General features: G+C 39.0%; 1 protein-coding gene across 1 annotated transcript; it reads right to left on the bottom strand.

The window, feature by feature from the left end:
* Nucleotides 1-1,123: 1,123 nt before the first annotated feature.
* Nucleotides 1,124-13,317, bottom strand: CUNH2orf49 (chromosome unknown C2orf49 homolog). The gene is given in 5 exon segments (XM_067563530.1): nt 1,124-2,754; nt 6,992-7,361; nt 11,610-11,776; nt 13,220-13,287; nt 13,290-13,317. Coding segments are annotated over 5 exon segments (690 nt in total). The 3' UTR covers nt 1,124-2,697.
* Between the last annotated feature and the right edge of the window lie 145 nt (nt 13,318-13,462).

Raw genomic sequence — 13,462 nt, 5'->3', positions numbered from 1 at the left:
TATAAATGTGTGCTGGAAATATATTCTTAAAATGTGTTTGGTAAGTAGTGCATAAGCTCAGCTTGTCCTAGACAAAGGAATATTGTTTCGCCTGATTGACTGTGTCTCCAATGGAAATTGAGCAAAGTGAGACCAGAAACAATGGAAGTGCATTTATATGTAAGGTAAAAAAGCCATCAAACTAGCGAGTGAGGGAGATGATCAATTAACTATCACGATTGGGGATGGATGATGTACTTCCAGGAAGCCTTCCAGGCTCTTGAAACAGAGACAATGCACTTTGGGAAATGTAAGCAGAAACAGAAAGCCATTTTGGCATCCCTCACCTGAGGAACACGAGAGCAGAGCTTTTGAAATCTGAGAAAGGTGGATCCTTCAGCCACGGGGGCTGAGTCTCTGGGAACTGACTATAAGTGAGACACCTGGTTAGACAAAGACTAACTTTCTGAAGGTAAGTTTTAGTCACTAGAAAGTGTGTTTTGTTTGTACCCTTTCATATCTCTTTCACTCTTACTTGAAATCATTTAAGCCTAGGTTCTTTGTTGTTAAACTTATTCTTGTTTTGTTACAAAATCATCTCAGTGCTGCTATTTTGAAGTCTTCAGCTAATCTGACAGGCTGATGTATGCTGTCTCTTTGGAGGCAGTGAACTTAACTTCTGTGAGTGTCCACTGAAAGGGACTGAACACTGCAGGAGGACATCTGCGGGGAACTTGGATTCACTGACTTATTTGCCAGGCAAACTTGGGACTGGCAGAGTCCTGAAGTGGCAAAGCAGACAAGCTGGTGTATCAGGCAGCTAAAACAAAGTTCAGCAGCAGCAGCAAAACTCACTCTTCCTGAGGCAGAGCAGTAACATGGTGGCTCACAATTCTGGTTGCCCTAAGCAAGACGTCACAATAACTATTGTGCTGGGAGTTCTAAAATTAAGGAATTACTTGTTAGGTTTATGTGACGGTTTCGCGAAAAAGATGTATCATTTACCAAAATTGCAATCCCAATATTGCAAACACTTATGCACATGATTAACTTTAAGCAGGAGTAATCTCAGTGACTTTGAGCACACTTCTACATTACTATTTCAACTGAACAGGCCTAATTACATTACAAAACAGATCCACACTACTTAAAAGATTACTTTTAATTCATTTATTTAAATAGGATAAAACTACTTAAAAGACCACTCTTTACATAGAAAATATACATTACCATGTGAAACTTTGCTGTACTGAAGTACAAAACCTGCATACAGGTTTTAGTGTTTAGTAAAAGGGAACGAGCACACAATATTTAAAAAACACACATCATTCTTACCATTTTACAGCATTCAGAAGTGCCTTTGATTCCATAATAATGAATGGAAAACTCCTGTCACAACCACATCCGATGTAGAGTACTGTTCGTTTTCAATATGTATACATTTAAAAAAATTCTAAGTAAACTTTCAGATCGCTGTTGACAGCATTTTAATTGGCTCATTAAGCCAGCAAAAGGATTTCTTCAAGTTTAAATTCTGTGGTGAAATGCTTTACTATGGGAGGAACACAGATTTCATATTAGTTTTTGCATATAGAAGCATTACTATTTACCACATACACCAAAGGTAGGTGCAGGATCGGGCCAATTTAACTACTGAAAATCAATAGTTTTGCCATTTATTTTAATTAACATAAGACCAGATCCAGTGTGTTACACCACACAAGTAATAATCTAGATGCTATATACTGGGATTCAAAGAAAAACCAATATTTTTATTTTAAAATTGTCACATGTAGGAAAGAGGCAAGACATTGTTAAGAGTATACTATACTCAATGCAGCGATTGTTGCCTCTTTATATGTTGATGAGAGGAGACTGTTGGCCTACATTCCTTGATTTCCCACTTTATATTAACAAGCATTATAATCATTGGGATAACAAGAGAAACTTGTGCACACACAGGCACATAGATGTGTGTATATAAGAGCATGGCACTAATCCATTCATTACTTTTCCTCAGATTCATACTGAATATAGATTCTAATGTGCTTCCATGTGTATTTTTTATCTCAAATGACTATAGAAGCTTCAATTTGAAGCAAAGATGTTACATAGTTCATCTGTTATTACCAACTTAACCTGTATTTCAAGTGTAATACAAATAAAATTCCATAGTTTTATTCTGTATAACAAAAATAACTTTCTCCAGAATAAGACCTGTCAATGGGATGATTTTATACTACATTGTTTAAGTAACTATCTTTTGGAAACCAGCAGGGTTTGGATGCACAATTTTTCATACCACCTGGAACCTCAATAATTTTGTTAGGTATTTAGCCAGGATATGACCTACTAAACTGAATTTAGCTGTATAGCATAAAATATGAACATAAGCCCATACAGGTGTTTTGTAGGGACATGTAGTAGTATACTTGACAATTCAAAAGCAGGGGGTTTTTTTAGTATCTAGTAATACCACCACCTTTTGAAGGGGGAAGTGAAACCACGCTCAGTGCAAGATAGTAGACACTCTTAAGGTGATTGGTGAGAATATGCTTCCAGCTTTATATTAGGGAGCTTTCAAACATTTTAAGAAAACTCCACAACAATCTGAATCCCTGTATAGTTTAAAGAGAAATGTACTTAAACTGTTCAAATATGACTTATCTGTTCTGAACTATAGGAGTGATATATTTACATTTCCAGGACCCTACTGTTTCATGGCCATGTTACATGCTGGATTTTCTTCTTTGCTTCTGTAGGTTTTAAGTCATTCTGAAATAGAAGACAGTATACAACTAATATTAGATATGCTGCACCAGACAGTATTTAGTAATTATTGTACAACACCCAGAGCTGGTTAGCTGAGCACTTTTGTGCTATAAGCACCATTATAGAAGCTTTTTGTTGCCACCTTGTGGAGGAAGTTAAAATGTCAGGCTTACCAAAAAGTAAAAAGGAAGCAGAAAATCTATAAAGGCTGATAAATCTAACCTCTTGCAAACTCATCAATTTTTTGTTGTGGTGAGCACGAGTGTTTTACCAAACGTATCCCTAGTGAGAGGGATAAGAACTTCATGGCCCAAACTTTAGTCAAAGAAGAATTTTTAAAGAAAATACAGGAATATAATCTATTCTTGAAAAGTAAATAATTAAATCTTATTTTTAAACATTGAAGAATCTTAAAAATGCTGCTCTAGTCAAAAACAATTAAAAGGCTACTTGAATAAAAGTGCTGAAAAATTAAAACTAGGGAAAATCAGATATTTCTTTACACTACCATATATAAATGAGGAATCCACTTCTTAAGCCTCTGGGTACACTTCCAAATTTAAAAACAAAAAATTCATCAGACAATTGGCAGCAAACAGACAACCTCCAACTCAATCTCCAACAGTCATCATAAATAAGAAGAAACTAAGAAAAAGTCTCCAGTCATTTAGATAGGCAAAGGCCTGGATAAACAGCTGCTCTTTGCACAATGCCCTGAAAGTCAAACTAGTTCTGGCAGACCAAACAGGGGAGCAGGTTCCAGACTCAAGCACACTTCACCACAGACTCTGACACCAACCTTTAAGGGTGCAAATCTGGGTGTTATGAGCAGCAATTCAGTTAATATCAGCCACGGGGAAGTTGCAAAGAGAGATGGTCTTTAAGGTAATCAGGATACCAGACCAAATACTTTACAGATTAACACCAACACCATGAGCAGTTCTTAAAAACAAAAAGCAACATGCCTGAAATGGCAAGCGCTAATAGGCAAGAAGTCCACTGGGTTTCGCACTAGTGGAACCATTTGTCACTTCAAGTCTTGCCAAAGACCAATGTTAAAACTGTTTTGCTAATTTAATGCTGCACAGTAATATTCCCAACTGCAGTATCTCTCATATGTTGAAGATTCTTTACCACATTACGGAAATGGTTTTATTTAATTATGGAAAATTATGGAAAAAGCCATTTCTTCTACTAACTCTGAAGCCATTGATTAATGAACAGCAAAGTTAAATTAAACCATTTGCCCATTCATTATGACCTGATTCAGCAACATGTATCTAACATTAAGCATGAGTATTCACTCTGACTTCACAAGCTCGAATTTAAGCACACGCTTAACTATCTTGCTAAACTGGGGCCTAAATTATTTGTATTCATTTAATCTAAACTGCAGTAAAGCTTTTGATTTCAACAATGTCAATTGTAATCCATTCTGAACATCAATTTATGTAAATATGTAATAGGTAACAAAACCTCTGATGTACCACACAACAGCTTTGTGCTGTGAACTAAACAAATTCCAAAACCTATTTAAGTTTGGACATGATCAGTATCTAAAACACTGAAGTAATTTAGTGATGTTTCAGTAGGTGGCACTCCTGCTGGGTCAGCATTGATCTAGTGCTTCAGCGTGGCTTTGAAGTGTTGCTGGAGGAGCTGCCTTTGAGATTAAACATACAAATGAGAGCCTGAGCATTTAGAAATCCCATGGCATTCTTCACAGCATCAACTTTCCCGTCTGTAAAATGGGAATATCTTATTCTACTTGGCCTCCTTTGAGAAAGTGTTTTGAGATCTGTGGATGAAAAGTGCTATAAAGGTATGTCTATGGTTTGAGCTGGGGGTATGATTCTCAGCTCAAGGAGACATACTCAAGCTAACTCTGAAGGACCTAGCACACTAAAAACAGAACGTAGCCCTAGCAGTGTGATGGGCTAACTGCCTCAAGTTTGTGCCTGTCAGAAACCACAGGTATATACTTGGTGCAGGCAGGTCCTCCTGCTGCAGCTACTTTCTGTTTTTAATGTGCTAGTTCAACCAAAGCTAGTGTACGTCTCCTCGAACTGGGACTCGAGCTCTATCCTTAAGAGGTAAGCATTATTAAAGGGTAGAGAAGTTAAAATGTTCTCAGGATACCAGCTTAATTCAGGTAATTTACATTCTGCCTACCTAAAATTCCTTCTGCAGTTCCAATTTGAAAAGATATTTTTTCATTCCTTCCCTAAACTCCCATGAAACGTTGCTGTTTCACCCAAACGTAGCCACATTACATTGGTAAGTAATACTTTGATGTCAGTCAATATCCCTGTATATTGGCTGAGCCTAATTTAAATCCTTGGAGATCTTTTGGGATAAAAATTGTATTAGCTATACTACCTGACAGTAGTGCACTAAGGAACAGATGTAAAGTACTATTTTCAATCTATCTTCTATCCCTTGCACTTCACTGCACCAGTTCTCAAAAGATTCTAATGATCTCTTTTTGGTCAATACTTAGAACCAGCACTCCCTCCTCCTCTACCTGTTGGCTGCTTTCAGCTCCATTGCCTATACTTCCCTTCTCAAGATCTTGCCCTCCTTCGTTTTTTGGGACTCAATCCTCTCTTGGTTTTTCTTCTACCTCTTTAGTCATTCCTTCAGCGTGTCATTTAGAGAATCCTCCTCATCTACCCTAAAATTTTCAGGAGGGGGGTTTCTCAGGTTTCTATCTGTGGTCTCTTCCTCTTTGCCCTTTATACCTTGAATTTGTATGTAAATAAGATTACTCAAGGACAACTATCCTCTATTTCTATGCTTACAACTCTCAGATCTCTCCCCCCCCAGTCCAAATTAAAATCTAAGCCTGTGCTTCTGGCATCTTGTGGCTGTCCAGTTGTCAGCTTAAGATCCAACTGGCCAAAAGAGAGTTTCTAGTCTCTCTTTTCTCACCCTCCTTCTCAATCACTGTGGACAATACCACCATCTTCCCTGTCACTCAACCCCTATAATTTGGATGTTATCTTGGACATTGCCTTCTCTAGCTCCTCATACCTTGCCAATTCTTCCTGCCTGATATCTCTAAAAATATGGCCTCTTCTCCGTCCACACAGCTATAATTCTCATCCAGGCCCTCACCTAGGTGTGTCTTGATTACTTCAATATCCTCTCCTTTGGCTTTGACAAATGCAATCTTGCCCCACTCACAGCCACACTCAAAATGCTGCTGCAAAGATCACTCCTTCAGCTTGTCACTTGAAACCTTTCTTTGCATCACTCCACTAGGTCCTACTTCTCCAATGCATCAGGCATGAAAGTGAAGACTAAGTTCAAGGCCTTTCACACTCTATTTCCCAACCTACCTATCTGTCAGATACTATCGCAATGCCAACTTCAGCCTCTGCCCTGCCAATGACACCACCCTTCATCACCCACTTTTTAAGTTTTCAAATACCTTCATGCTCTCTCCCATGCTGTCCCCATCAACATTCATAAAAGCCACCTCATTGTACTCCTTTAAATCCCTTCTGAAACTCTTCTTTGCCATGCCTCAAAAGCAACTTGATAACGGTTAGGCAGCTGATATGCTGAGAGCTGCCTATCATACTGACCTGTATTGCTTTATCGTTTCCTTGTGCTCATTCATCTGACCACCTGATGTCCCATTTCTTGTACTTAGACTATAAGCTCTTTGGGACAAGAATCATTTTCTTTTGTTTGAAGAGTACATAGACAATGGAATTCTGGCCCAGGACTGGGACTCCTAGGTGATTCTGCAATACTAATTATTAATATGAGTGATGAGTGCTAAAGAATTAGTGTTATACTGGAGGGCAGTATGCTCTAATAATGGATAAAATATAAAACAGGAAATCAAGAGACCAGAGTTCTAATCCCAGCTCTAAGGCGACTTTTGGGCAAGACACTTCATCTCTCTGTGCCCGTTTCCCCTCCCTTTTCTCTGTCTGGTCTATTTAGACTATAAACTTTTTAGGAGAATGACTGTCTCTTATTTTGTGTTTGTATACTCCCAACCATAATGGGGTCCCTGATCTTGATTTGGGCCTCTAGGTACTACAGTAATGCATATACCAAACCATTATAGAAACGTAAATTAATTTTCAAGATAAAACTAAAATATTACAGTTATTATGGCATAAAAAGGATTCTCTGTATAGGGATCAGAGGACCTACCTGCTCCTCCATATGCCCAATGAAAAAATTTACAAAAAACACTATACAGTGGTGAGAACATACATACCACTAATTCAGATTCTTCTTTTGGAGCTGCTCTCTTTAATTTCACAATAGTAGCTCCTGCTACAGGGGTCAAAGGTGGCAACTTCAGTTTAGCCAATACACTATTAGTCACTGGAACATTGTTCTGTTTAGCCTCATTCTTCCCAGTTTCTGGTTTAGCCTCCTGCGAGAAACTGGAGGCTGAAATGTATGTTGAGGCATTTGAAGGAACAGATAATCTCCTAAAAGTATTGGCAGTTATTCCGGCTGGAGGAGGTTTTAGACGATCAGTAGCTCCATTTTCTGTCTTTTTCACTTTTATACTTGTACTCGTTGAACTACCATCAAATACAATTAGTGGTCGTTTCCGTAAGCCTTCCACAGTTGTGACACTGAAAATACAAGTTTTAAAGTTCTCAGAAATACAAACTAGATTATCAAGAGTTCAGTTAATAACTCAAGATATAAACAATGCAAATAGATAATTTAAAAAATTAATCTAGCTTAATTTGGCAATTTTTGTCAGTGTAGCTTTCCTTAAACTGTTTTACTCACTCCAATTTAGATTAAAGCAATTGCTTCAAAAATATCAAGCTAGCTGATTTAAAAACTCATTCCAAACAATACGATTGTCAAATTTAGCAGTGAGCCTTAATATTACTATTTACAGCTATTTAAAGGTTAGACTGTATCAAAAGAGATGCAATTTACTGCAGGTAAAAGGCAACTACCTGAGCAGCTGTGAACTGCCTTCTTCATCTAAGTTAAGATTCACTGGTAATTTGAAATTTTATTAAAAAAAAAAATCAGTGCTCCTAACATCTACATTTGTTCATGTTTCTTATGGTGAGGAAGGCCAAACAGGGGCTAGTTAGACTATTAGTGAAAATATTTAGCAAGAAAGCACATCCCTATCTCTGAAATAAATTGTTCCTGAGCCAAAATACTGGGCCTAATTTCCTGGTTATTTTTTGTTGGAATAGGTCATGCTTTTGAAACTACGTGCAGCCAAGTCAGGCTAATTAAATATTTTATTTATAAATAGAGGAACACAATCAAATTGTGTAGATCCAAAAAATAATTCAAAAGGCAAACAAACTGCATAAGTGGCAAAAAGTAAACATTTTAACATAACTGTTTCTTTACACAATCCTTTACACAGGACCAAAAATTACTTAATCTCAGGGACATGGATAAGACACAATCACCAGGAACTTGAATATTCATACATTAATTAATAGATTGCAGTGTCAAACATTCAGTTTGCTGATTTCTCATATGACAATACTTTATATTTGTAATGCATTTCATAGAAGAGAACATAAAATTGAAAGTTGATCAGATAAAGTCTTACAAGAAGTATCAGAGAGGTGACTATGCATATTAATCATTTAGATATACATGGTTATTAATAAAATGTAAATAAGAATCAATGATAAACCCAGTCTATATTTTATGTACAATCATGTTTAATAACCAGGTCATGACATCCTTCTGATTCAACTGCAACATCATGATTTTAGAACAACTAAAAAGGAGTTGCTGATAGCCTTTAAATGCAAAAATAGAAGAAATTCCAGAGATCTGCTGTGTGATAACACAAAAGTTTCTTTAAAAATGAAAAGAGTAACAGTTAGAGTGCACATGCATCCATGTTCACAGGACAACATTAACGGATAGTGCATCAAAGTTGGCCATTAGGTTTGCCTTTCATTATACACAGCAATTGTGTTTAATGAATCCATTAATTTAACACTTAAATGAGCACAGTATTTAAGGAATCTTATAAAAAGCAACCTACACACACAAATGAAGTGAGTTACTCTCTACCATTCACCTTGGACTTTTATTCCTGACAACAGCACCCTAATTTGAAAGCACTTCATAACAGATACTTTCAAAGTCCACCCCCAATGAACCACTGTACACAGATGTAGAACACATGTCCGAATCAAGGATTGCTCTTTAAATACTTATGGAGACTGACACTCAGGAGCTACATATATGTTTAGGTAGGATATTTGGAATTTAATATTGTTGGCCTCACTCATACTGTATTTTTGAAGAGTAACAGCACCTTTGTTATCACAAATAACAGTGTAATATTGTATAAATAACATATTCCTAAGGAAGACACTAAAGCAGGAAACTTCTCCTGGGCAAGCAACTCTGTTTCTGCAGAACTTAAATTTCCATTAAAAAACAATTCAATTTGTAATCTTTAAAGTTGTGAAGATTACCTGCTGAACGTGTACCAAATGCAAAATGATGCACTGTTGTCTTCCTGAGCCTGCAGACAGATATCCTGAAACAACAGATAGGTGTAAACTGCCTAAGGCCCATCTCCTAGCCCCAGCACACAGTCTAGACAGCTGTGTTGTGCTCTGGGGAGTTCTTCCAGGTCTGGAAGGGTGAAGGAAGAATCCTTCTCTCCAATCTCCACAGCAGGCAACCCATTCTTTGGCAGCAATCCACCTTTATCACTAAAGCAGCTTCCATATCGTGGTAAAGGGTATACCTAGTGGATCCACTCCCAGCACTCTCAAAACTCTTCTGCACATCAACATTGAGGCAGTCTGGTGGAGTTGAACTCTACAGTGCACAGAAGATTGGTACCCTTTTTGTAAGCTCCCAAAATTCTGCTCCATCTCATGCAGAGTAGAACCATATTAGTTCCACTCCAAGGCCATCAGACATGAAGGAGGGGGCAGAATTCACCCCTAAAAGCTGTGTGAATTACCTTGATTCATCTCACTAGGGTGCTACAATAATTCTGAAGTTTCTCAGTGTCTGTTTTAGTTTTAATTACCAAAGCTGCTCTAAGTCTCAAATTTTCAAAAGCCTCCAGAAGTCCCCTCCCACCCTTTCCAAACTGTGTGCATCATTAATACTGGCAGTAAAAAGATAAAAAATTTTGTTTGGCTCATGTTTTATTGGGTTGTTAAGTGTTGAATATGAACAGCATGTTAAATACTGAAAAGTCTTGAAGTTGCCTAATAGTGGCTAAACAGTAACTGGCACTTTCAACATATAATATATTAAACACCAATAAAGTAACCTTAACAATAAAACTCTTAGAGAAAAATACAGTGAGGTCTAAACAGGCCTATTTCTAGTCTATGGTTTCCATATATTCATTACTTTTTTATTTGTGCCATCAAAATTATTTCTAATGTGTAAACTCAAACTCTGCTCAAGTAGGAGATCTATACACAGTGGCATTCTCAGGTATAGGAATTATTAAGGAATGTAGGTTTCCTGGTGTGTTCATCTGCATACCTATCCCTAAAATGCAATTCCGGCTGACATATGAGACTGTGTGTTCAGGTCTGCAAGAATGCCAATGCCTCTAGAATCTTTTGTGCACATGAAAAAGCAAAGACCAACTGGCCAAAAAAAATTCTAACAGTTAAGTTATTGTTGAACAAGTTCCAAGCCAAAATTTGCTTAGCCACACATTTTTATTTTAATAAACAGTTATTGGAAGCTAATTGGCTATAGCACTGTGGAGGTGCATACATACAGACACTTTCTTTATGAATACATTGAGTCGTCTATGTGATTTATTCACATAAAACTGTCGGAAACCCAGTCCCTGAACCTTTAATGTGAAGCAGAGGGAAGCCATTTAAAAATCACAGGGATTTGGTGTGGGTGTAGAAATCTGCCCATGAACATCACATTACCAAATTAGGACCACAGTCTGGAAATGGAATACAAATAAAATAAAGGAAAGTGTTCAGACCATTTCATTTTCTGATCAAAGTAGAGTTTAAGGCCTCATATGAGAGAAGAATTGTTTAATACAAAAAGTGGTCTTGAATTAGGTATAACACGCTTTTGTTGCAGACTAGTCCCCAAGTCCCTTACTTAATTCCTAGCAAATGAGCAAGCATAAGTTACTATGGCCTGCTCTACGTTTAAAAGTTTGGTCAACACAGCTACATTAGTCAGGGGTGTGAAAAATCCATACCCCTCACTGATGTAACTACATTGACCTAACCCCTAGTGTAGATGCAGCAATATTAATTGAAGAATGCTTCTGTGGATGTAACTACTATTGCCCAAGGAAGTGGTGTTCCCATACTGATTGAAAAACTCCTTCCATCAGCGGAGGCTGCACCGACATTACAGGGTTCTGACAGCATAGCCATGTGAATATAGTTTCTGTAAAGTAGAAATACCCTATATCATTCACACTTAGTTGGTTATATTACGCCTTGATGCTGAATTCTGAGACGTAAATGTTAGTTAATAGTAACATCTCAAATTTAAGTAACAATTATAATTAGTAATAGGAATGTTACTGTTAACAATGACACATGCCAAGTTTTTCCATCTCCTATCCATCTCCATCTGTAAAACGAGGATAACGATGCTTACCTTCTTTGCAAAGTGCTTTGAGATCTACTGATGAAAACTGTTCTATTGCTACAATTGAACTTCTTTCTCTTTTGGGTCACCATTATGGTAATACATTCTGACATCTCTCCAACAGCATCCCCTAGATAGAAGTGCTAGCAACATGTACACAAACTGTAGTTGACAACTTTTATGAACTAAGCAGAAAAAGGTCAACCCAATCAGGTGTTCCAAATGCGCCAAAGGCTATACAGGAGCTACAAGGACAATTGAATTACCTTTTACTCTCATTTTTTGATTCATTTGGCTCCCTTTTCTTTTCCATCATTTTCCCCCATCTACTTTTGGGTAAGTCCCGCTGAGGCAATGGTATGGCATGTTGAACATAGAGATTAGTGAGGCCATCTTTGTCAGTCTTCGCATCATTTTCAACTAGTATGTTCTTCTGTGGGAAAAGGAACAGAGCCACTATTATCAGGAGAAACTTTCAAACGTAAACAACTTTAATGGTGCTTCAATTTTCAATAGTTAATTTAGCATAACTAACAATGAATGAAAGCAATGAATGAAATAGGTGATTTATATAACATTGTAGATCATCAATACATATGGTGGTGAGGCTCCACACAGATACAGTGATATACCTGCATGGATCCAACAGCAGAATCACAGCCCTTGTTAGCCCATCTGATAAATGGATTTAAGTAATTCTCAGAGCACATTTTAGTTCAATTAAACTTAATGCCATACATTTTAAATTAGGAGAATTTCTTTGTGTTACAAAGGAGATCAAGTGAGCTTTGTAATGCATTTGCAATCTTATCTACAGAGAAGCTACGATCTCTTCATAAAAATCACACATAATTGATCTTTCCCTAGATCTGGAGTCGTGATTCCTCAGATCCCAAAGTACAAGCGTCTACCATTTGAGTGAAAGGCAGATTTCTACTAGCTACCATCTATAACAGAATGGTGATTTTCTAAGCTACAACCAACCATGAGAAGGAAACACTCTCTCCCACACATACTGGCCTTGAACCTGTAAACCCTTATGCCTGTAACTCAACACATGACAGCACATTAACATTCGATGTAACTACTCACATGTGTAAAATTTAGCAAGTTAAGGGTAACAGTGCTCAATTCTATTTCCACATAAACTGAGAGCAAATAAACCCCTCTGACATCAGCTGAAGCAGGATGTGAACCCAAACCAATGGCAACAATTTCCCTTAGTAAATTTTCTGAAAGTTACTTTCGGATCAGGGAATTTTAATGACGTATGTTTAAAACGACCCAACAGTTTGATGAATTCCTCTCTAACTCTGCAAATGTTCTCTTACTTTCTAGGCAAATCTGCCAGCTTCCAAGGCGAACAAGTTTTCCAAACCAAAGCGACGAGGGAGTGTTAAAATAAAGCCTTAAACAGAAGCTGAGTCCCCTCCCCGCGTGGAGGCCAGCGCCTCTCCAGGACCAGCTTGCTATTTGCCAGGCCGTTTCCCAGGGCAGTGAGCGAGCTCTAACAGTCACAACAGTCTAACACAGTCTCACACAGTCACAGAGTCTCACACACAGTCTAACAGCGAGCGAGCTCTAACAGTCACTGGTACAAAGCGAGCCGGGCACGAGCTGACCGAGGGGTGGGAGGGAAAACCCTGCTCCGCTCCGCTCCGCTCCGCCCCCGATGTCCCCGGCTCGCTGCGCTGCCTCTCCGCGGGCACTAAACCTCCCCCACCCGCAGGCAAGGAGGCGGCACGACCCAGGTGCCGCGGGGGGCAGGGAAAGGGGACGTGGCTCGCTGCGGGGCCCGGGGTCGGATGGGGCCCGGGGAAGGGAGGGGCTCGGCCGACTCCGCTCAGGGACCCCGGGCGCCCCCCCCCGGCCTCACCTGCTCCAGGGTGAGCAGCAGGAACTCCTGCGACAGCAGCTCCGGGTGCAGCAGCAGGTCCGGGTCCGCCCCCCCCGGCCGCCTCCCCGCGCCGCCATCTTCCCGCGGAGATTCCTTCCGCAACCCGTTACCCACAATGCTGCAGGGGGGGGAGGGGGCCCGAGGGCAGGAAGTGACGCAATATGTCAAACCGCGCCCCACCAACGCCCGGTGAGTGAACGTTTCACGTTCCAAAGGCAGCTT

The sequence above is a fragment of the Emydura macquarii genome, unplaced genomic scaffold (genome assembly GCF_026122565.2).
Source record: "Emydura macquarii macquarii isolate MOO-44397 ecotype Brisbane River unplaced genomic scaffold, CSIRO-AGI_Emac_v2 contig_2531, whole genome shotgun sequence".
Classification (NCBI taxonomy): domain Eukaryota; kingdom Metazoa; phylum Chordata; order Testudines; family Chelidae; genus Emydura; species Emydura macquarii.
This window is presented reverse-complemented; position numbering and strand designations above follow the sequence as displayed.